We start from the raw sequence: 24,894 nt of genomic DNA on the forward strand, positions 1-24,894 counted from the left end.
ACGATAATAAAAAATAAACTCAACGAGAAAAATACAGTTCGACCAACTGTAAAAACAAAACAACACAAAAATAAGTGAATATGAACACACATTTTTATTTGATTTATCCGACTGATTCTTATTTCGACATTTCCATTTTGGAAAGCACCAAAAATCAGCAAATTATTATTATGATACTATTCTACAGGTAGGCGTCCTCCTCTGCCTCTTCTGATTGGCTTGCGCTGCTGCCAGTCAATGCTCTCCGATTGCACTTCCAGATTCCTGCAGCCATCAATCAACGCAAACGCCAAAAGTAAGATGAGGTGATGCAATTTTAACTGCCCCAGAATAAATAAATACATAAATAAATAAACAAAAACCGATCCAGAGGATCTGAAAGTTATTTTTCAATGATTTGAACCAGTTTAAAAATTCAGGCTTCACATCATTTTTTCAACTGATTCAAATCATTTAAAAACAAATAAATAAATAAATAAATAAATAAATAAATAAATAAATAAATAAAAACGACCGGCTAAACTTTAGCTAAACAATAAATAAATAAGTAAATAAATAAATAAATAAATAAAAAAACGCCCGGCTAAACTTTAGCTAAACAATAAATGAATGAATGAATAAATAAATGAATGAATGAATAAATAAATGGATAAATAAATAAATAAATAAATAAATAAATACATAAATAATGTTTTAAATGCTCTGCAAGTTATTTTTAAATGATTTCAATCAGTTCAAAAATGACGTGAAAACTAAATGAACACATAAATAAAAAAATAAAAAAACAAATAAATAAGTAAATACATAAAGAGAGAAATAAATATGTAGATAAAAACACAAATACATTAATTAATTCATGAATAATATAATAATAATAATAATAATAATAATAATAATAATAATAATAATAATAATAATAATAATCCATTTAATTTACAAGCACCTTTCTGGACACTCAAGGACACTTTACAATTAAAAGAACAATACACAATAAATACATATCTTTGGGTTAAAATGTGCCGAAACGCCAAAGTGTGCGCTCACTTACTGTAAGCGGCTGTCAGGATCACTGCAGGAATGAAGACGATGAAGGCCATCCTGATGGTGTTTCCGAGGAACACCCGCAGATGGTTGCCATCTTGCCGCCGAACGGGCTTCTGTTACCAAGACGACAGAAAAAACGTCAAATGGTGCCACCCGCCTCGAAACCGCGTCGCCCATACCTGCACCCGCGACACCACCGGTCCGGTGGTATCGTGGTCCGAGCCCTCCCACAAATCGATGCTGTGCGTGACATCACTTCCTGTTCCCGCGTCCGTACTTGTAGTCTTTATCGTCGGCGATGTGTTCAGGTTCCCGGCACCTGTTGGAATGATTTCGTTAACCATTTGAGTACTTTTTTTAGCCATTTTGTTATCAATCGTAAGCGTCATTTTGGGATACCGACGTGTTATGACGATGAGGAGGACGGAGAAGGTTTTATCGTTGAAAGGTCCCGGAAGCTGAACCCGGCAGTGGTAGAGGCCCGAGTCCGAGGGGCGTACGTTAAAGATGGAAAGATGAGGAACCTTGCTTGGGCCGGAAGACACCGAGTACCTGCAAATAAAAGGAAAAAGGAGGCGGAGTCACCTTCTAGCAAAGCATTCTGGGAAATGTAGTCCCCAAATTACATATGTTCTATCTTTTTCTATATTTAGTTATTCAATTATGTTAGATTTTATTATATTTACTATTTTTTTTTACTATATATTTTATATAGATATTTTTTTATTGTTATTTTATATTTTTTTATATTTTCTATATTTTGTCTATAGTTATGTATTATTATCTATTATGTTACTTCCTTTCTTGGGTCGGAAGACACAGAGTACCTGCAAATAAGACGAAAAAGGAGGCAGTCACCTTCAAGCAAAGCATTCTGGGAAAAGTAGTCCCAAAATTACATATTTTCTATATTTTTACGATATTTATTTATTATTATTTATTCAATTATGTTAGATTGTTATATTTACTATTTTTTTACTCTTTATATATATTTATTATTATCATTATTATGTTATTTGATATTATTTTTAGATGTTGTATATTTTGTCTATATTTATGGATTATTATCTATTATGTTACTTCCTTGCTTGGGCCGGAAGACACCGAGTATCTGCAAATAAAAGGAAAAAGGAGGCGGAGTCACATTCAAGCAAAGCATTCTGGGAAATGTAGTCTCAAAATTATATATTTTTACTACATTTATTTATTATTATTTATTCAATTATGTTAGATTTTGTTATATTTACTATTTTTCACTATATATTTTATATATATTTATTATATATATAATATTTTTTAATTATCTATATTTTGTCTATATTTATGTAGTGTTATCTATTATGTTACTTCCGGGTTGAGTGAACGCTGGCGTGTGTGTGGCTGCCACTGTTCACCCGCAGAAAAAATATCCTGTGACTGTAAAGTGACCTTGAGAGTTTTGAAAGGCGCTTAGAAATGAAATGTATTATTATTATTATTATTATTATTATTATTATTATTAAAAGCAAAGTGGCGTACCTGTACGAGGTCTTGTACGTGACGCGCTCGCCCACGGCGTTTACCAGCACGTCATGGCAGGAGAAAAAGGGCGGCTCGCCTCGCCCCCAGCAAACGTGCACGCCTTTGCGTTTGGCCGCCGCCACCCGGCACGGCAGGGACGCTTTCCGCCCGGCCACGCCCACCACCGTCTCGGCAGGACCTGCCCACACTGAGGCGGCAAAACAAAATGGCGGCAGTGTCACTCGATCATGAAAATACGCATTTTAGTGTCGATACAAACATCTGCATATTTGATTGGCAATAAATAAATACTTAAATTAAATTTTAAATATAAAATACAATACAAAATAAAATAAAACAGACAAATACATAAATATGTATATTAATAACTAAACTAATAAGAACATATAAAAAACAAATACATAAACAAATGCAAAATACACAAATAAATAAATAAGTACATAAATAAATCAAAAATTGCAAATTGAAAATCTTAATTTTAAAACTAAAAATTAAATATAAAATACAATACAAAAAAAAATAAAATACACAAGTACACAAATACTTACATGAATAAATAAACTAATAATCACATAAATAAACAAATACATGCATGAATGCATAATAAATAAAAAAATACTAATAAATAAATACATTGAAAATTAAAAATTACATGTAAAAATACAATTCAAAATAAAATAAAATAAACAAATACACAAATACTGTATATAATTAAATAAATGAAGAATACAATATAAACAAACAAATACAAATACATATATGAATGCATAATAAATGAACAAATAAATAAATACATAAATTGAAAATTAAAACCAAAAATTCAATATAAAATACAAAACAAAATAAAAAAAAATACATAAATATAAATATTAATATAAATATAAATATAAATATTGTATATAAATAAACTAATAATAACATACAAACAAACAAATACATGAATGAGCGCGTTATAAAAAAATAAAAAACAGTAAATAAATAAATTGAAGATTAAAAATAAATATAAAATACAATACAAATTAAAATAAACAAATACATAAAAACTGTACATAAATAGAAAAATAAATACATAAATAAATGCATAATAAATAAAACACGAAAACACGAAAATAATAAAATAATAAAATAATAAAATAAATAAATTGGACTCACCCACGACGGCGGCGACGCAGGCGACGACGTAGAGCTGGAGCGGCAACGTCGTCGGCATGTTCGGCGTTGCTCTCCCACGAGATCGACGGACGGGGGCCCAGCAGACGACACATTTTTGTCGCTTCCCTTTTCCATTGCGTCCTATTTTTAGAAACGGGTTTCTGCTGCCCAAACGACTGGAAAAAGAAAGAAAAAAAAATCTTTTGCTTTTATTTTCGGGGATATCTTCTCTGTCTAATGATTATCCGCAGCTGCAATCCAAACAATCCGAAGTGACCCGTCAGCCATTTTGATGTTTGGCTTTTCATTCCTGTCTAATTAGATTCCTTAAATTAGAAAAACAAACACCGTTTTTACGGAGCCAATGGCCTTATACATGATATACACTTTGGCATCCGACCAAAAGGACTGTAAGTTCAAACCCCTCGGCCTCAAAATATCAGAAAAAGAGATCAACCCAAAACATTGGGTGGTTCTGTCAGAAAAAAAATGCTCACATGCAATATTCCCTCTAATTTTTCATGTGTCTGAGCAGACAAAAGCATCAGGTGTGTACTAGTGATGTGTCATTTGCGAACGAGCAGGTTCTTAGAGACGGATCTCTGAAGTGAACGAAGAGCCGGAAATGGGAGCCAACTTTTTTTTTGTCCTCTATTCCTCGCCCCAGGTCTTCGGTTAAAGCCGCACGTGATTGGTCGATATCCGTGGTAGAGGAGGGAGGGGAAAATTACAAACACACGCAGCAGTGAGGAGAAGGAGGAGAGGAGGGGGAGGGGGTTAGGGTAGACAGGTGGACAAATGTTATCACATGATGTTGTTATTATTATTCAAATATGATATTTTTTACTAGTTGGTATGATAGGATTATTAATATGAAAAGCAAATTAGTGACAGCTGATCATCCGACCAGAGTAACCACGAGGAAAGTGAAAGTGTGGATTCTCACTGTGCACATATAAATCAAGCCATATAAATAATTTTTTTTGATATAGTGTATTTTTCCATGAGTAATTCATTTTTCACATAATTTCACATGATTTTTGGTAGTTAATTAATTTAAGCAACAAAAAAAAAAAAAAAAACTGAGGAGCCAATTGGGAGCCAAAAGAGCCAGATCTTTATAGTGAGCCGAGCCTAAATATCCGGCTCTCTGAAAAGAGCTGGAATTCCCATTACTAATGTGTACGCTGTGGCCATCTTAGAGGGAACATTGGTCACATCCATGAAGGAAATGTAACAAAAAAAACAATTATGGGATGACGCAAGTGACCCAAATACTCCCAATTTAGGATAAAAGCTCGAATGAGGGTGTAAAGCCTGCGGGGAAAGGAGTGAACGTCAAGAGGTGTGCGTTTGTGTGCCCGTGAATACAAAACAACGCTCAGGCTAATTTGCGTCACGGAACACCATGTCGCCCGCCTTCACCTTTGCTTAAAAAAAAAAAAAAAAAAATCACAGAGTCGGGAACAAAGAGGCCGCTGAGGAAGATGCGACGGATTGTAAAGCCACATCGTTATATCATCATCATTATCTCGATTATTATCCAGGTGAGAGCGTGACCTCTTGACCTTTACCCACTTGAGAGTTTTGAAAGGCTGGCAACTAGCTAGCTATCTAGCTAGCTATTTATTTGGTATCTATTTGCTACCTAACTTGGTTACCTAGCTATCTATCTATTTGCTATCTATTCGCTATCTAACTAGCTAGCTATTTGGTATTTATTCGCTATCTAACTAGCTAGCTAGCTACCTAGCTAGCTATCTATTCGCTTATTTGCTATCTATTTGCAATCTATTCGCTATCTAACTAGCTAGTTGGCTACCTAGATAGATATCTATTTGCTATTTATTAGCTGTCTTGCTGGCTATCGAGCTGGCTATATATGAGCTTTCTAGCTGGCTATTAACTATCAGCTATCTGGCTGGCCGGCTGGCTATCCGGCTACCTAGCTAGCTATTTAATTTCTATCTGTTTGCTATCTAACTAGCTAGCTGGCTACCTAGCTTGCTATCTATTTGCTATCTATTCGCTTATTTTCTATCAATTTTCTATCTATTCACTAACTAGCTAGCTGGCTACCTAGCTAGCTATCAATTTGCTATCTATTCGTTATTTAACTAGCTAGCTGGGTACCCAGCTAGCTATCCATTTGCTATCTATTTGCTATTTTACAAACAAGCTAGCTATCTATTAGTTATCTATTAGCTAGTTAGCTAGCTAACTTTCTATCTATTTGATTTATTCCAGGTTGAGTGAACGCTAGCGCATGTGGCAACTGCTGCTCACCCGCAGAAAAACTGATCCTGTGACTGTAAAGTGACCTTGAGAGTTTTGAAAGGCGCTTAGAAATGAAATGATTATTATCGTCAAAAGGCCCGATGAGCAAATGACTCAATTCCTAACAAATGGAGATATGGAAGAAAAAAAAAAACACTGAATGGATACGGTAGGGTGAAGCGCGGCTTTGACCGAAGAGCCTCATCCTTTACTTGCGCTCGTAACCGTTTTTACGGCGGGATTATCAAGCACTTTACATCAAAGTTGAGATTTGAGCTGTAGTCCAAACATCTGAAAATATTTGTCAGGATACGATAAGAGAAAATGAACGTCGGGGGTCTTCGGAGCAACACAATTAATTTGATCCACATGTCTGATTTTTTTTTTTTGTCTTTCCCGTGGCAACATTACTTGTTTTGGGAAGCTAGCATATAACAAAAATCATCTCGTTTGGACGGCTCTCCAAAGCTAAGGGCGAGCGTGCTAGCTTCTATGTCGCGACGCGTTTGTGTAAAACGAGAAAAGCAAATGCGACATCGTATAAGTGCAAACATTCCATAGTCTCACCAAATCACATGGCTGAAAATCACAAACAAATATATATATATACAGTAAAGTCTCGTTATATCGATATTCAAGGGAGTCCGAAAAAATATCGATATAACCGGGACTATCGATATATCCGACCCTGTTTGCATGTAATTTTCTCCGTGCGTGCATATAAATAGTATCGATATAACCGGGACTATTGATATATCCGATATCGATATAACGAGACTTTACTGTATATATATATAATAATGTATTTTATTATATATCATATTTATTTTATGTAATTAGTTGTTATTTTTTACATTTTATACATATTTAGATTGTATTATTTTGTATTATTTATTTTACATATATTTCTATATATTTTTATATCTATCTATATTATATATATTTTTCGATTTTATATATATATCTATATAATTTTTTATTTTATATATACTGTACACACACATTTATATATATATATATATATATATATATATGAGAGAGAGAGAGAGAGAAAGATATAATAAAAATAATGTATATAATAGATATATTTAATATAAAAATATGCATAAAAATATATGGATATATATAAAATATAAATTAATATGTCTAATATATAATATACATTTAAAATATATTTTATATACACAGTATATATTTAGAATTCAAAAAAATATATAAATATAAAGATACATATAAAATCTAAAATAATATATATAATGTATATATTTGTAATATATTTTATATACACAGTATATAATATATATATATTTGTAATATATTTTAAATACAATGAATGTGGCTGAAAGGTTCTCAGTGGGGATTAAAAATAGTTAAGGCCGAGTGTGCGTGTGAGCGTTTGCGTGCGCCAGAATACCATCTTTTTAAGGCAAAAAAACAAGAGCACGGCTTCAGGCTGTTATTCTTCTCTTCATCATCTCCACACTGACTGTTGAGATGGACGTGAAGCACAGAAACAGAGACATTTTTTTTGTCCATTTGAGAAAAATCACATTGTTGTTGTTTTTTGTTCAAAGTGACTTGAGCTGTGTTAAAGGCAAAGCCGATCAATGTTTAGCCCCTGGAGGACGAAAAAAGTAAAAGTCTATAAAATGGGCAGGGGAGAATCCGTTTGAGCTGATGTGCTGTTACAAAGCGAAGACGCGACTGCTTGAGGAAAATCACGCGCAAACTATGCTATGTTAACACACTTAAGCTAACTTCACCTCAGTGGATTCATTTTTACCCCTCTAAGGACAACCGATTTTAAAAAATGGAGTCAAAACCCAGAACGTGTAAAATAGACTGGGATTTATCGATCTATCTGTCTTTATATCGAGCTATCTATTTAGCTAGCTTTTGAGCTAGTGCTCTAGTGAGTTTATGAGCTAGTGATCGAGCTGTCTGTCTATCTATCTATCACGCTAGATAGATAGATCTATCTAGCTATATCTATCTATTTGCTCTCTATTAGTTGTCTTGCTGGCTATCGAGCTGGCTACATATTAGCTTTCTAGCTGGCTATTAACTATCTGGATAGCTATATGACTGGCTGGCTATCTGACTATCTAGCTAGCTAGCTAGCTGGCTATCTAATTGCTATCCAGCAAGCTAGCTAGCTAGTTATTTGCGATCTATTAGCTGTCTATCTATATGTCATTTATAAGCTCGCTTATAAAATGAAAGTATTATTATTATTAGCTAGTTAGCTAGCCTGCATTCAATTATTTCTAAAATTATTTATGTATTTATTTATTGAATTATGTATTTATCTATGTAGTATTTTTAATATATGTCGATCTATCTAACTCGCTATTTAGCTAGATAGCTAACTCGCTATCTCGCTAGATAGCTATATAGCTAGATCTATCTATCTACTTGAGAGTTTTGAAAGGCGCTTAGAAATTGAATATATTATTATCTATCTATCTATCTATCTATCTATCTATCTATCTATCTATCTATCTATCTATCTATCTATCTATCTATCTATCTATCTATCTATCTATCTATCTATCTATTCTATATCTATTTAGCTATCTATTCATCTAAATATCGAGCTAGTTTATGGGCTTAATAGCCAGCTTGTGAGCTAGCGAGCTTATTTCTATCTATTTGAGTTACTTCCGGGTTGAGTGAACGCAGACGCGTGTGGCTGCCACTTCTCACCTACAGAAAAACGTCTTCCGTGACTGTAAAGTGACCTTGAGTTTTCAAAGGCGCCCGGAAATCGAATGTATTATTATTATTATGTAATTATACAAAAAATAATGCAATAAAAGTTACGCCAGGTAATGTATCCGAGTCGTTGCATCCCCAGCATGCTGTCCCCAATAAACATCTCAAGCTTAAAAAAAAGAAGAAAAAATAGCAAAAAAAAGCAACAAGATCCCACCAAATTTGGAGATACCTGCGAGACGAAGCTCCAAATTTAGCCTCTCCCAATCGTCGCCGACGGAGACGTTGAGCCTCCGTTCTTGGATCAAGTCTCAGCCGTGAAAGTTATTTGTTGTGTTTCCCCTCTTGGGCGCCGTTTGTCTTGCGCTGTCCCGGCTGGGCCGCTGAGTTATGGCGGCGAGGAAGCGCTCGCTCGGGCAGATGCCGGGAGTTTGACCGTTGATGGATGGACGAGGCCTCGTGACGGCCCAGAAAGACGTCATCCTGCAAAAAAAAAAAAAAAAAAAAAAGGGGAAGCGGGCGCTAACGTTCATTCATTCATTCATTGAAGCCTTGCTAAAGGGCACTTGGGTCTTGCTTTATTCACGCCAAGGGACACTTTCAGGTGCCATTAAGACCAAAGAAAATTTACCTCTCACACATCAAATAACACTCACACACAAAAAAATACATAAAAACACATACATATTAAAAGAAATACTACATAGATGAATAAAAAAAAATCAATAAATAAATAATCAAACAAATTAATACATCATTTTGTAAATAAGAGAAAGCAGGCTAGCTAACTAGCTCATAAGATCGCTAGATCACAAGCTAGCTAATAAGCCCGTACGCTAGCTAGCTCGATAGATAGATTAATAGATAGCTAGATAGATAGATATAGCTAGCTAGATAGATAGATATAGCTAGCTAGCTAGATAGATAGATATAGCTAGCTAGATAGATAGATATAGCTAGATAGATAGATAGCTAGATAGCTATCTAGCTAGCTAGATAGCGAGTTAGCTAGACATATTAAAAATACTACATAGATCAATAAATAATTCAATAAATAAACACATAAATAATTTTATAAATAATTGAAAGCAGGCTAGCTAACTCGCTAACAATAATAATAATAATAATAATAATACATTTCATTTATAAGTGAGCTTATAAATGACATATAGATAGACACTTATTAAATTGCAAATAGATAGCTAGCTAGGTACCTAGCTAGATAGCAAATAGATAGCCAGCTAGATAGCTAGCTAGATAGCCAGCTAGATAGCCAGACAGCCAGATAGGTAGCCAGATAGTTAATAGCCAGCGGAAAGCTAATATATAGCCAGCTCGATAGCCAACAAGACAGCTAATAGACAGAAAATAGCTAGCTAGCTTGGTAGATAGCTAGATAGCAAATAGATAGCCAGCTAGGTAGCTAGCCTGATCATTAGAAGTGATATTTATGGAAAGTAGCTGATGCTACACGATAAAAAAATTCTAATAATAGTAGTATAGTAATAATAATAATAATAATAAAGTAATAGTAATAATACTATTACTTGAGTACAAATATCGCTTCCTCGCTCACCCGGTGGTAACTGTAGAAAAAAGAGAAACAAATGTTCTCTCGCAAGCTAATAAAAGAGGAATTTCCTGATGAAGACAAATGTTTCGTCGGCTTTCCAAGACGATTCCGGCATTTTTATTTTCGGGGTGGGGGTCGATGGGGAGGGGGGTCAAAGGGTGCAAAGTTATCGGAGTGCACCGTTAAAATGCAAGCAACATCGTGCCATGTTTACCCTGGCGCTCAATGTCACAGCCCCAATGGCAAAGTTGTAATTAGCATTCTAACGCTACGATGTAAAACTACGGCAAAAAAAAACACGTAAAGGATTAGCGTTATTTTTTTTAGTATTATTATTATTATTAACTCATTCACTGCCATTCCCGAATTTGTTCAGGTTTTGTTGTTGTTTTTTTTTTTCATGCTTGGGTGTCGATGAAGCGCTGGTCAGACCTCCGGTGATGTTTTTTCACTCTCACTAGGGGGCAGCATTTGCCTTTTGTCCATGTTAGCGCTTTGTTACAGCTTGAGCTATATATAAATCCACATGTATTGTATTTTGTACATCTGCCCCCATTTCAAGCTCAGATGACTCCAGAACCATATAATTGAGTAATTAACTCTTTTTTCTAATGTAAGGGGTGTGGCTTATTTTGTATTTTTTTTTTTTAAGTGCCTATTTTCGGCATAAATCCAGCGCTGTATAAATCCACACGCATTGTATTTTGTACATCTCCCCCCATTTCCAGCTCAGATAACTCAAGACCCATAAAATTTAGGAACTAACTTTTTTTTTTCCTGGTGAAAGAAGAGTGTCTCAGGTTTCTTACGGTGCATTGAATATTTATGTAGCCCTAAAACTCAATATTCTGTGGGTCATGAAATTTAAGTGAAAATGACACAAACCCTGGCAACTGGAGTGGACACTTTTTTGCACATTGTCTGGCACTGAATGAGTGAAAATAATAATAATAATAATAATAATAATAATAATAATAATAATAATACATTTCATTTATAAGTGCCTTTCAAAACTCTCAAGGTCACTTTACAGTCACAGGATAAGTTTTTTCTGTGGGTGAGCAGCGGCAGCCACACGGACCAGCGTTCACTCAAACCCGGAAGTCACTCAAATAGATAGACAGTTAGCTAGCCAACAGATAGCTAATAACTAGCCAGCTAGATAGCTAGCCAGCCAGTTATTTTGCTAATAGCTAGCTAGCTAGATGGTTCCCCAACCAATATTTGAGCGAAAGATGACAAAAATTGCGAGTAGAAACTATTAAAAACTTGTTAAACGCAAATTGTACCACTTCGCATCGCAGATGGAATATTAGCGGGATCAAAAACAGTTCTTAGATAATTACTGACATGTTTAAAAAAAGCTACAATAAATAATTTTTTTTTTTCATTTTGCATCAATGCAATGGACATTGTGCTGCTCACCTGTAATATATTCTAAACATCGACACACCTCAACTCCTCTAAGCTCATCGGTGCAGCACTGCTATTAGTCATTCTTTGCAGAGGATAAAGAATAGGTGACAATTGACTCCCAATGTGTGAACTGTTTTGTATTTTCCAGAGTTCGTATCAGGATTGAGTTTACGCTTATTTGTCTCCATAGCGGGACAAACGAAAAGATATTCGTTCTCGTGTGAGCGCCAGGGCTAGCATTCCCCAAAACCAAAAATGATTTAATCTCAGTCAAAATCCGCAGCTGAGGGTGGCGCCGGAATGCGCCGCTACTCCTTCTATGGAGGTGAGTTTGCGCTAGGGGGGGGTGGGGGGGTCAAAGGTCTCGCCAGCGACGCGCACATCCGCCACGTCACCTTTGATGGACTTCGCCTGACGTTCCGACTCGGTTTTGCTACAATCGCCGTAGCAACAAACGTCCGTTAATGGTTTCAGACGTAAACACAGTCAAGCAGTAAAAGCTCCATTTTGAAAGTCCCCTGCGAGTGTTTCAGATTGTCTGCCAGACAGACGGAGGAGCTCTCCGCTTGCTCTGCTTTCACCTCGGGGGGATAAATCACCAAAAAATGACTTTAAATGTCCAAAAAATGAAAATTACATTGGTTTGTCCTCACAAAGGTGCCGATAAAGCGTTGGCCAGACCTCTGGCAATGTTTTTTCCCCTTCCACGAGGGGGCGACATTTGCCTTTTGTCTGTGTTAGCGTTTTGTTACAGCTTCTTCAACTGTTGTTAAAGCGCTATAGAAATCAATATGTATGTAATGTATTGGATTTTGGAGATCCGCCCCCATTTCAAGCTCAGATAACTGCAGACTCATATAACTTAGGAATTAACTCTTTTTTAAATGATGAAAGAAGAGAGTCTAAGGTTTCTAACGCTCTTTTGAATGTTTATGTAGTACTAAATCAATATGTATGTATTATATTGGATTTTGGACATCCGCCCCCATTTCAAGCTCAGATAACTCCAGACTCATATAACTTAGGAATTCACTCTTTTTTAAATGATTAAAGAAGAGAGTCTAAGGGTTGTAACACTGAATTGAATGTTTATGTAGTCCTAAATAAATATGTCTGTATTGTATGGTATTTTGTACATTCACCCCCATTTCAATCTCAGATAACTCCACAGTAATAGAATTTAGGAATTAACTATTTTTCTAATGAAAGAAGAGTGTGTAAGGTTTCTAACATTGAATCAAATGTTGATGTAGTCCTAAATCAATATGTATGTAAAGTAGTGGATTTTGGACATCTGCCTCCATTTCAAGCTCAGATAACTCCAGACTCATATAACTTAGGAATTAACTTTTTTTTAAATGATGAAAGAAGAGAGTCTAAGGTTTCTAACGCTCTAATGAATGTTTATGTAGTGCTAAATCAATATGTATGTATTGTATGTTGGACAGCCGCCCCCATTTCAAGCTCAGATAACTCCAGACCCATAGAACTTAAGAATGAACTATTTTTCCAATGAAAGAAGAGTCTGTAAGATTTCTAACACTGCATTGAATGCCAAAACGGCGTCGTTAATTCCTCTGCGTTTGAAACATTTGGACCGAGGACAGACACTTTGGTATCCTGGCAACGTAACGGGTCATGGGAACACGACGCTTGCAAGACGAGCCAAAAAAAAAAAATGCATATCATCTCAAGTATTCATATTTTGGAGGAACGAGGTGATTCACATGCTCGTTTGGGTTGCGAGCTGGACAAAACTTTAGGGACACCAGGAGCTGAATTTAATCCACAAACTGTGTCCAACCAAAATGTTTGCTCAGAATCAGAGGTGACGAAAAATAATAATTAAATAAATAGACAAATACATAAATAGCAAATAAATAAATACATACATAAACAAACAAATACACCGATAAATAAAAATAAATAAATAGATAAATAAATAAACATTAGTAGCTTGATAAATAAATAAATAAATAAATAGCAAACAAATAAAGATATAAATAAATAAACAAATACACAAATAAACACATAAAAAACAAATACATAAATAGATAAATAGCAAACAAATAAATCTATAATTAATTAAACTAATAGACAAATAAATGAATAGCAAATAAATAAAGATATAAATGAACAAACAAATACACAAATAAAATCATTAAAAATAATAAATAAATAAAGACATAACTTGATAGATAAAGAAACAAACAAATAAATCAATAATTAATAACATCAAGACAAATAAATAAATAAACTAAATAAATAAATAAATACATATCTAAATAAAAATACATATATAAATAACTTGATAAATAAATAGACAAATAAATATATAAATGAATGAATGAACGAACAAGCGAATAAATAAATAAATAAACAAACAAATAAAAATAAATAAATAAATAAATAAATAAATAAATAAATAAATAAATAAATGCAAATATTGTTTATATCCCCATTCTGACTAACTTGCCCTAAAACAATAAAATAAAATTAAAAAAAAGCACACACAACTTTGTCAAACAAACTCGGCTAGCTTAATGTTAACACGCAATGCGAAATGCAATAGACAAGCTAATGGAATCGTTATGGCAATGACAAAATGGCCCAAAAACTGCTACTTCAACCCACGAGCAGTGATAGCGCAAGAAAAACACTTGACGCCGCCTATCAAATCAGATGGCTAGCATCTTTCGTTCCGGCGCGGTTCTCATTGAAGCATTTGAGAAGCGCGTATGACGCGGAGGCAGATGGCTGCGGGGGCATATCGAGCTTTCAAGATCGTTCAAGTGTTTTGGTGTTTTATCAAAAAAGCGCCTCAAGCTTGTTCACTTGACACTTTTGAGAAATGAGCTATCAGTCGAGGCCGCTATCAGCGGAAGACATTCGACGAGCGCTGAAGTAACGGTAAACACCACCGCAGGGTGACAATTAGCTCACTTGCCGCAAAGTCACAGCGGACGAAGCTTCGTCTCAAGCGACTGTGGCTTCACTCCTAGATAATATGTCTGTGAGCATTAGCCATCTTGTTTTGTGGCGCATGCTAATGTCGCACCCGTTTCAAGGTTTGATCATGACCATGGCGCAGATGCTAGTTTGTGCTAGCTTAACGTTAGCATGATTGGATTTGCGCATGAGAAAATGGTGTCGTTCGGTAGAATGGTATTCATTTATTCATTTAGTCATTCATCCATCCACCCATTTAGTTATGTATTTATTTATGTATGTATCTATTTGTGTATTTATTTATTTATTTATTCATTTATCTATGTATGCAGTTATTTATGTAACTATTCATGTATTTACATATTTATATATTTAGCTATTTATTAATGTATTTTTATTGGTTTATATTTATTTATGTATTTATACTGTATATGTATGTATTTAATTAACTGTTTACGTATTTGGGCATGTATGTATTTATTTACGTATTTATATATTTTTTATTTAACTATTTATCTGTGTTTATATTGATTTATTTATGCATATATTTATTTATTTAACTGTGTATTTATTTATGTATGTATTTATTTATTTCCTATATTTATTTATTCATCAATTTATTTACATAGTTATTTATTTACACGTGTATTCATTTACATATGTATTTATTATTTTTATTTATTTATCGGTGTATTTGTTTGTTTATTTATGTATTTATTTATTTGCTATTTATGTATTTGTCTATTTATTTAATTATTATGTTGATGCACATGTGATATATACATATATATTTATTTATATCTTGGGAAAAAAAATCATCCGGCCAAGTGTTGCACTGACGAGTCAAAGGAGGAGCTGAGCACGATATAAAAACAACACCCTTCCATTCAAAATGTGCACGTCGCCCTCAATTTTGACCCACAATTCTTCTGCGAGACATCCCCACTCATTTCCAGACTAAACTTGAAAGTTAGCCCCGCCCGCTAGCGCACAACTTCCCAGGTTTCTCCGCTGCAATGTTCCGATAACGAGATGAAGTCGAGTCATTTTAAACGTCGCGGAATACAAAAGGGGCTGGAGCGCGGCCGCCCGATGAGTAAGCCACTTTACGGTGGCTGTGTTATCTGACAAATGATGACAGCGGCCTTGTTGTTAAGCTGCCTTCGCGGATGGATGGCTGCCGCAGCCGCAGCCGCTAAATCAGCAGCCGCCTCCGAGATACCCCTCCACCTCCTACGCCTTCGCCCCCCCCCCCCTATTATAATTTAACAGCGTTTGAATGCGGCTGCATTCTTCGGGGAAAAACACAAGCCTTGGGAATGTCACCATGGTGAAGGAATGCGGCGTTTGAAAATCGGACCAACGGTTCGGATTGTTCTTATGTTTCATATGTAGCTAACTAGTTATATATCTTTGTAGTTCGCTGACTAGCTCTCTAGCTAGCTATCCATTGGCTATCTATTAGCTAGCTAGTTTTCTATCTATTTGAGTTACTTTAGGGTTGAGTGAGGGTTGTGGCTGCCACTGCTCACACAGAGAAAAACTTATCCTGTGACTGTAAAGTGACCTTGAGAGTTTTGAAAGGCGCTTAAAAATGAAATTTATTATTATTATTATTATTATTTGAGCAGAAATGAACCTTTTTATTGGTAAAATGAGGCAAAAATGGATTTAAATATAATATAAACAAAAAAAAAGCCAGGTTTTTGTTTTTCGTGTGAAGGCTGCCGATAAAGCGCTGGTCAGACCTCTGGCAATGTATTTTTCCCTTCCACTAGGGGGCAGTAGTTGCTTTTTTCCATGTTAGCGCTTTGTTGCAGCTTCAGCTGTTGTTAAAGCGCTATAGAAACCAATATGTCTTTTTATGTAAATAAATAATAATAATAATAATAATAATAATAATAATAATAATAATAATATTTTTTTATTAAAACATATTAAATGTAAAAAATAAAGTCTTTAAAAAATATTAAACATTAAAATAAGATTAAAATAGTTAAAAAATATTATAATAATATATAATACAAATATTATATAATATAGTAATTCAATTTGACAAATGAATAAAAAAAAACCCATGTTATATATTTAGTAATATCATTTTTTTTTTACAATTAACCATTTATTGAATGAACTCAAACATTTTTTGACTGCCCATAAATGTTTTTTTACAAAAAAATTAATAATAATAATAATCATCATCATCATCATCATCATCATAATACATTTCATTTATAAGCGCCTTTCAAAACTCTCATGGTCACTTTACAGTCAAAGGGTATTCTTCATAAAGGTTATTCTGTGGGTGAGCAGCGGCAGCCACACGCGGCAGCCACACGCGCCAGCGTTCACTCAACCCGGAATAACTTAAACAGATAGAAAGCTAGCTAGATAGCTAATAGCTAGTTAATAATTAGCCAGCTAGATAGATAGATAGCTAATAGCTAGCTAGCCACCCCGCATCAAAACCATATTGTAAAATCCAGTTTTTACACAACGCCATTAACCGTTTTATGCATCACAAATATTGTCCATGTCACTTCGATTAATTCACTTTGGCTTTTTAATTCCTGCTAAGATAAAATAGCTGTAAACACATGTTCATGTTGCATGTTTTTCTAACATTTATACAATACAATACAATACAATACAATACAATACAATACAATACATATTGATTTATATCGCTTTAACTACAGACACACATCAATTAACCTATTGTGTTTTTTAATGACTAAAATACAACTCGTGTCAGTTTAAAAGACTAATTTAACCTTTCCATTTAATTAGCTTCTGTTTTTAATGTCCTTTCAATCTCACCCTCGTGACGTCACCCCCCTGGTGAAAATCGAAATATAATGCCCACGTGACCAATCAAACGACCAAATGTAATTTTGCAGTGGCCAACACTTTTTTTTACACTCCTTCGTGACGTGTTGCACTCTGGAGCCAAAAGGCTTCGTGATGCAACCCCCCCCCCCCCCCCCAACACGCCACGCACAGTGCGGCTCGAGTGGCGAGTGAGGAAGGAAGCAAAAGGATGCTGCAGGTTGCCCGTGGGTGTGTTTACGTGCGTGTTATTTCTCTCTCTCTCTCTCTCTCCCTCTCTTCTTTTCTATCTCCTCCTCTCGTCCGAACTTTCCCACATTAAAACATTTGGACCATAAAAGGACACAAGGCTCCGTGACCCACCACTGAATCAGCACTTTTGTGGCCGACCAGGAGACCTCCCGTCCGGGAGAGTGACGTCCAACCAGCGGGGGTCTCACTTTTCGTGGATATTCCACCCAAAAACAAACGGATTCCTGAACACTTACGGACCTCGGACCACCACAAGATTCCGTATTTGATTTGACGTCCCCCGACCCCCTACCCAGACTCTGTACCCCCACTTTTCCGGGCACCATGAGCCTATGGACGAACGGCTCGTTCCTCGAGCCCCTAACCGGCTCTCAGGCGCCTCCGGCGGATTCGAACGGCACGGGCAACCGTAGCAAGCACGCCCCGCCGGAGCTGAGCCGGGCGGTGCCGGTGGGCATGTTGCTGTCGTCCTTTATCGCTTTCGCCATCGTGGGGAATTTACTGGTCATCTTGTCGGTGGTGTGTAACCGCCACCTGAGGACCCCCACCAACTATTTTATCATTAATCTGGCCATCGCCGACCTGCTGCTCAGCACCACAGTGTTACCCGTGTCCGCCACGCTTGAGGTGAGAAGTCGCACGGTTGACTCGACATACGACGATGGAGCTTGATTACTGTCGCATATTTGTTTGTTTGTTTGTTTGTTTTGGGGAAGTTACTTCCGTCGAATTGTTACTTTATAATAGTGCTCCTCAAATTTTTGACGCCATTTAAGGGGTTTACTCGAAGTAACATCGCAATGAACGACGACGAGAAACTACAGTCGTGTTATTCGATTTTTAATCTGATTATTTTAAACTTGATTTGTTTTTCAGTTTGTTTTAGAAGTCATTAAGTAACCCCATTAAAAAAAAATAAACGACTTAATTTTGAATTAATTATTAAGCAAAAAGTATACCATATATACTGCATAGTTTTTGGCGCCATCTGGTGGCCGCTTAGAAGCACTGATGAGTCAAATGCAAGTTGTTTACTATGACATTAAAAATGAAAAAACTGATTTTTTAAAATGGGGGAAAACATGGGAAGAAATTATTTGACCACGTTTCCCGTCAACATAAAAAAAAATATAGAATAAAATACAATAAAAAATAAAATAAATAAAATTGAATGTCCAGAAACAGTACGGAGGAGACTCAAAGTGACTGCTATCCATATACATAAAGTTGAGGTTGCTATAGCTAGCTAAGAAGAAGTTGCTATAGCTAGCTATACTTCTGTATGGCTATACTTCCACAATTGAATGCTAAAAAATAACGACATTTTCAGCAAAATAAACACGGTGTTCTATTTTTACATCTATGGTCAAAATCTGCTCATTTGGGACACTTCCGCCCTAAGAATTCAGTTCATCGAACTTTGAACCCCCCCTGACCCCTACTTGCCTCTATATCGAATGCTTCAAACCAAAACAGCAGACTTCCTGTTCGGTTTTAAAACAGGTTCCTTGAGACTACTTTACGCATCTCGTTATAATAATAATAATAATAATAATAATAATAATAATAATAATAATAATAATAATAATAATAATAATACAGTAATAATAACACATTGAATTTTCAAGCACCTTTCAAAACTCTCAAGGTCACTTTACAGTTAGTTTTTCTGTGGGTGAGCAGCGGCAGCCACACGCGCCAGCGTTCACTCAACCCAAAAGTCACTCAAATCGATAGAAAACTAGCTAGATAGGTAATAGCTAGTTAATAGATAGCCAAATAGATAGCTAGCTAGCTAGCTAGCTAGCTAGCTAGCTAGCTAGCTAGATAGATAGATAGATAGATAGATAGATAGATAGATAGATAGATAGATTGCTAAGAGCTAGCTATCTCGATAACAAGCCAGTTATTTAGTAAGTAACTCAAATAGATAGGAAGCTAGCTAGCTAATAGATAGCTAATAGATAGTTAATAGATACTTAGCTAGATAGATAGCCAGGCAGCTTGAGCACTAATTGATAGCTAATAGAAAATTAGCAGATAGCAAAGGGATAGCTAGGTAGGTAGCTACTAGATAGCTAATAGATAGTTATCTAGATAGCTAGCCAGGCAGGTAGACCGCTAATAGATAGATAGTAAATAGATAATAGGTAGGATATCAAATAGATAGCTAGGTAGGTAGCTTGATAACTAGCTCGACTGTCATAATTTACGAATTGTTTTCTAAGTTTACTCACAGGTACAGCGTGCTAGCTCTGGCCAGTATGCTCTTATGACTAGCGGCTAGTGATACTATGATTGGCTAGTAACACACATCCACCTGATTTCGTGTCCATTGCTGAAACTACCGTCGGGTAGTTTCAATAATACACACATGCATATATTCTTTATCCTCTGCCTAAAAAAAATATGCTTGCTGCTGATTTGGGACAGTCTTCTTCTGTGGTATTTCATCCTCTGATCAACACGTACTGTATGAACGCACGCAAAGCATTTTTATGTCCAAATCTCAATTCAGATTTTGGACTATTGGGTGTTCGGACGCATCTTCTGCGACATTTGGGCGGCGGTGGACGTGCTGTGCTGCACGGCGTCCATCATGTCGCTGTGCGTCATCTCCATCGACCGCTACATCGGCGTACGCTACCCGCTACAGTATCCGGTCATCGTGACGGAACGGCGGGCGCTGCTCGCCATGTTGGCCGTGTGGATCCTGGCCATCGTCATCTCCATCGGGCCGCTCCTCGGATGGAAGCAGCCGCCGTCGCAGGTGGGCGTCACCGTCGCCGTGGTTGACTTGAGCGAGAGCGTGACCCCGTTTGCCCTCCCCGTAGGACGACACAGAGTGCGTGATCACCGAGGAGCCGTTTTACGCCCTGTTCTCTTCGCTGGGTTCCTTCTACATCCCGCTAGCCGTCATCCTGGCCATGTACTGTCGCGTCTACGTGGTCGCAAAGCGCACCACCAAGAACCTGGAGGCCGGCGTGATGAAGGAACGCCAGCAGGATTCCAACGAGCTCACGCTGAGGATCCATTGCCGCAATCAGCAGATCCAGGATCTGTGCGCCACCTCCAAAGGGGGCGGGGCCGCTTCGGCCGGGCGTTCGACGCTGACCGTCAAGCTGCTTAAGTTCTCCAGGGAGAAGAAAGCTGCCAAGACGCTTGGCGTGGTGGTGGGCATGTTTATCCTGTGCTGGCTGCCCTTCTTCCTGGCGCTTCCTATCAGTACGTAACCGTCGTTGGCGGAATTAGCCGTCACGCGAGATGGGCGCTAATAGTGGGAATAAAGGAATAGCGGGAAAAAAAACTGCGACAATAATTAAAAACCCACCAATATTTTACATTGACGATGTAATATTATTATTATTATCATCATCATTATTATCTTTATTATCATCCTTATCAACATTATCGTCATCATTATTAACATCATTACTATCATCATCATTATCATCATCGTTATTATTATCATTATTATAATTATTATTATAATCATTATTATCATCATTACTATTACGATCATTATTATGATCATCATTATTATTATCATCATTATCATCAGCGTCATTATTATTATCATTATTATAAGGATTATTATAATCATTATTATCATCATTATTATTGTCATCATTATTATCATTATTATTATCATTATCATCAGCGTCATTATTATCATCATTATTATTATCATTATTATAAGGATTATTATAATCATTATTATCATCATTACTATTGCGATCATTATTATGATCATCATTATTATTATCATCATTATCATCAGCGTCATTATTATTATCATTATTATAAGGATTATTATAATCATTATTATCATCATTATTATTGTCATCATTATTATCATTATTATTATCATCATTATCATCAGCGTCATTATTATCATCATTATTATAAGGATTATTATAATCATTATTATCATCATTACTATTACGATCATTATTATGATCATCATTATTATTATCATCATTATCATCAGCGTCATTATTATTATCATTATTATAAGGATTATTATAATCATTATTATCATCATTATTATTGTCATCATTATTATCATTATTATTATCATCATTATCATCAGCGTCATTATTATCATCATTATTATAAGGATTATTATAATCATTATTATCATCATTACTATTACGATCATTATTATGATCATCATTATTATTATCATCACTATTATCATTATTATTATTATTAATTAACAATGACAACGACCAAGGATATCAACTTAAATTATTGACATATCGATCCATTCAATTGATGATCAACATTTGCATCACTGAAAATTAGCATTGCATGCTAATCGTAGTAAAATTCCATGGTATGTTGTGGGTTTCGGCTTGCGTAAATTAAAATAAAAGCTTTTTCGTCTTAATAGAAGAAACGTTATTTTTTTTTGGTCTTTTTTTTTATCCAGGGTGCCGTTTTATTGAGTGCCAATGCATATATTTACTCCGATTAAAAAAAATGTCATCGATTAATCGGTCGATTAATCAATCGATTAATCGAAGCAATCGGATCGTGAATAAAATGGCCGCTTACATCATTCAGCCAACCGGGATCGGCTGAAGATCGATCACTGACGATATGTGGCGTTGAAAACAGCTGGAAGGATTGATTGATAGTACTGTTAGCATGCTACGTTGCAGTTCCAAAATTAGCGCGGTCGTCCACAGTGTTTACACGGAAGCTCCAAACTGGAGCTAAAATAAAACCTTCCTGTGTGAGAGGAAAGCAAGAGCCAAACTTGGGTTAGGATGACAGTGATGCATGATGGGAAGATGATGCCACACGCTAGTTATGGTGACGGACGGATGCTTTTTTTTCGCGGCGGATTATTGTCATATATAGTCAGAGATAGCGGGCGGCTATCCGGGATGGCCTTACAAGTCCATGTCGGGTCGGAGTCGAACAAATTCATCTGGCAAGAGATCTGTTATCTAGGAAAAATAACCCGGTCCATCTCGAAACAAATCCTGGAAATCCCACCAGAGCCTCGGACGGGAGGAGCACCTGCCTCACCTGCGGAGGGTCGGGGGTCACCGAGGGGCTATAGACTAAAATGATGATGAAAGCAAACGCTGCCCCTTAGTGGCAAGAATTCCTCCCTGCATCTCCTTTTCCAGTTTTCCCAAACTACACTGCTACTGGAGCGCGCGCGCGACGTAGCATAACTAGCGTGAGACGCTATTAAAAAAAAGCTATTAAAAACACAATAGAACCAGCGGTTGAATATCAAAATGTGAAATTGGCCATGGCGGGACAAAAATAAAAAGTAGAATATCCGTTTACAACACCACAAAAAAAAGACACAACACTAAAATTAAACTACTGCTTATGTCTAAACTTCTCATATTCCATATTATTTTTTTGTGTGTGTGTTTTAGGTTCTTTTAACCCGAATTTGCGGCTGCCTGTAACTTTCTTCAAGGTGATTTTCTGGCTAGGCTACTTCAACAGTTGCCTGAACCCCATCATTTACCCCTGCTACAGTCGTGAGTTTAAGCAGGTATGAAACCGCTTGAAAGACTACAATCTAAATTCTTTATTTTTTTTATTTATATTGCTATGTATTGTTGTATGTTACTTTTTTTATTATGTCTTTATCATTTTATTTACGTATTTATAGTCTTCATTATTATTTTTATTTATTTATTTTTAATTATTTATTTATTTATTTATTATTATTGTTTATTATTATTATTTATTATTGTTATTGTTTTTATAGTTATTTATTTATTCATTTTATTATTCTTTTATTTATTTATTTTTATTGTTATGCATAACTGTTATTGTAAATGTATTTTTTTATTTGTGTTGCTATTTATGGTTGTTATTATACATGTATTAATTTATTTTTTGATTGATTGATTGATTGATTTATTCTTTGATTTATGTATTCATTCTTTGATTTATTTATTGCCGATTTATTTATTTATTTTTATTGTTATTTATTATTGTTATTGCCATTATTTATTAATTATTTTTTTATTTTCTTTAATTTATGTATTCATTCTTTGATTTATTTATTCCAGATTAATTTATTTATTTGCTTATATTGTTATTCATTATTGTTATTGCTATTATTTATTATTATTATTTTTTAATTCTTTGATTTATGCATTCATTCTTTGATTTATTCATTGATTTATTTATTACCAATTTATTCATTTATTTTGTTATTATTGTCATTGCTATTATTTATTTATGGTTGTATTTATTATTTAATGTATCCTTGTATGTATTCTCTACTCTATTATTTATATATGCATTTATTTATTCATTAAGATATGTATCATTGTTATTATATATTTTATTTACATCACTGTTTATTGTTGTTATTTATGTATGTATGTATGTATGTATGTATTCACTTTATTTATTTATTTATTTATTTATTTATATTGTTAATTCTATTATAAATGTATTTTTTCATCCATCCATCCATTTTTTATTTATGTATTCTTCATTTATTTATTTATTCTTGGATTTATTTATTTATAGTGTTACTTCTATTATAAATTGGATTGGATATGCCTTTATTAGTCTCACAGTGGAGAAATTTACATTTCACAATTAAATTAAATTAAATTAAATGTATGTATTTTTTCATCCATCCACGCATTTATTTATTTATTTATTTATTTATTTATATGACCTACAATTTGAGTGCCGTAACTCAAAGAGGTTCCCCCCTCCCCCCCTCTTCCCTGCCTTCCAGGCCTTCATCCGTATCCTCCGTTGCCGTTGGAAACGAAAGCGGCAAGGCTGGCAGGCGTACTACAACTACCGCTCGCAGCAAGGATCCAACAATTCGTCTTACCTGAACGGCAGCCAGCAGACGCTGTCGTCCATCAGCCACAGCCCGCGATGCGTCGCCCCCAAGTTGCAGCCGCCATCTTGGTCGTCGTCCAACAAGGCCGGACGGAACCTGCTACCGGGAACCCGTCCGGATCCGGCGTCGCCGCTCGCCAAGGCGGCTAGCGGGCAAGATGGCGGTACGAAAAGGCGTTAAGAGACACAAATTGGACAGGACGCTACTCCAAGGATTCAGACTCATACGGAGGAACCAAAACTCCAGGTTCGAGTGACCTTCCGTGACACACGCGTGTTGGTTGTGTTTTCTGATCATATTTATGAGCGTGGCC

At 35.5% G+C, this 24,894-nt stretch overlaps 2 protein-coding genes across 2 annotated transcripts; one reads left to right on the forward strand and one right to left on the reverse strand.

The window, feature by feature from the left end:
• Nucleotides 1-75: 75 nt before the first annotated feature.
• On the reverse strand, nt 76-24,709 carry LOC148886784 (hepatitis A virus cellular receptor 2 homolog). Its single transcript, XM_089016550.1, has 8 exons — nt 24,570-24,709; nt 8,942-9,192; nt 3,718-3,893; nt 2,563-2,752; nt 1,448-1,596; nt 1,224-1,363; nt 1,049-1,157; nt 76-264 (listed from the first exon to the last, which is right to left on the reverse strand). The coding sequence occupies exons 3-8, from the start codon at nt 3,773-3,775 to the stop codon at nt 182-184; spliced, it is 729 nt and encodes a 242-aa protein (XP_088872676.1). The 5' UTR covers nt 3,776-3,893; nt 8,942-9,192; nt 24,570-24,709; the 3' UTR covers nt 76-181.
• On the forward strand, nt 17,484-24,761 carry LOC148886785 (alpha-1A adrenergic receptor-like). Its single transcript, XM_089016549.1, has 5 exons — nt 17,484-18,355; nt 20,247-20,498; nt 20,563-20,953; nt 23,134-23,255; nt 24,468-24,761. The coding sequence occupies exons 1-5, from the start codon at nt 18,053-18,055 to the stop codon at nt 24,759-24,761; spliced, it is 1,362 nt and encodes a 453-aa protein (XP_088872675.1). The 5' UTR covers nt 17,484-18,052.
• The last annotated feature ends 133 nt before the right edge of the window (nt 24,762-24,894 follow it).

The sequence above is a fragment of the Hippocampus bargibanti genome, linkage group LG16 (genome assembly GCF_051943395.1).
Source record: "Hippocampus bargibanti isolate YZ-2025 linkage group LG16, ASM5194339v1, whole genome shotgun sequence".
NCBI classification, from domain to species: Eukaryota; Metazoa; Chordata; class Actinopteri; order Syngnathiformes; family Syngnathidae; genus Hippocampus; species Hippocampus bargibanti.

Coding starts and splice junctions, on each gene's coding strand:
- LOC148886784 (XM_089016550.1), bottom strand. CDS start 3,775: ATGCCGACGACGTTGCCGCTCCAGCTCTACGTCGTCGCCTGCGTCGCC. Junction 2,753..3,717: donor CTGCGTCGCCGCCGTCGTGG/GTGAGTCCAATT, acceptor TTGCCGCCTCAG/TGTGGGCAGGTCCTGCCGAG. Junction 265..1,048: donor GATCCTGACAGCCGCTTACA/GTAAGTGAGCGC, acceptor TGATGGCTGCAG/GAATCTGGAAGTGCAATCGG.
- LOC148886785 (XM_089016549.1), top strand. CDS start 18,053: ATGAGCCTATGGACGAACGGCTCGTTCCTCGAGCCCCTAACCGGCTCT. Junction 18,356..20,246: donor CCGTGTCCGCCACGCTTGAG/GTGAGAAGTCGC, acceptor ATCTCAATTCAG/ATTTTGGACTATTGGGTGTT. Junction 23,256..24,467: donor ACAGTCGTGAGTTTAAGCAG/GTATGAAACCGC, acceptor CCTGCCTTCCAG/GCCTTCATCCGTATCCTCCG.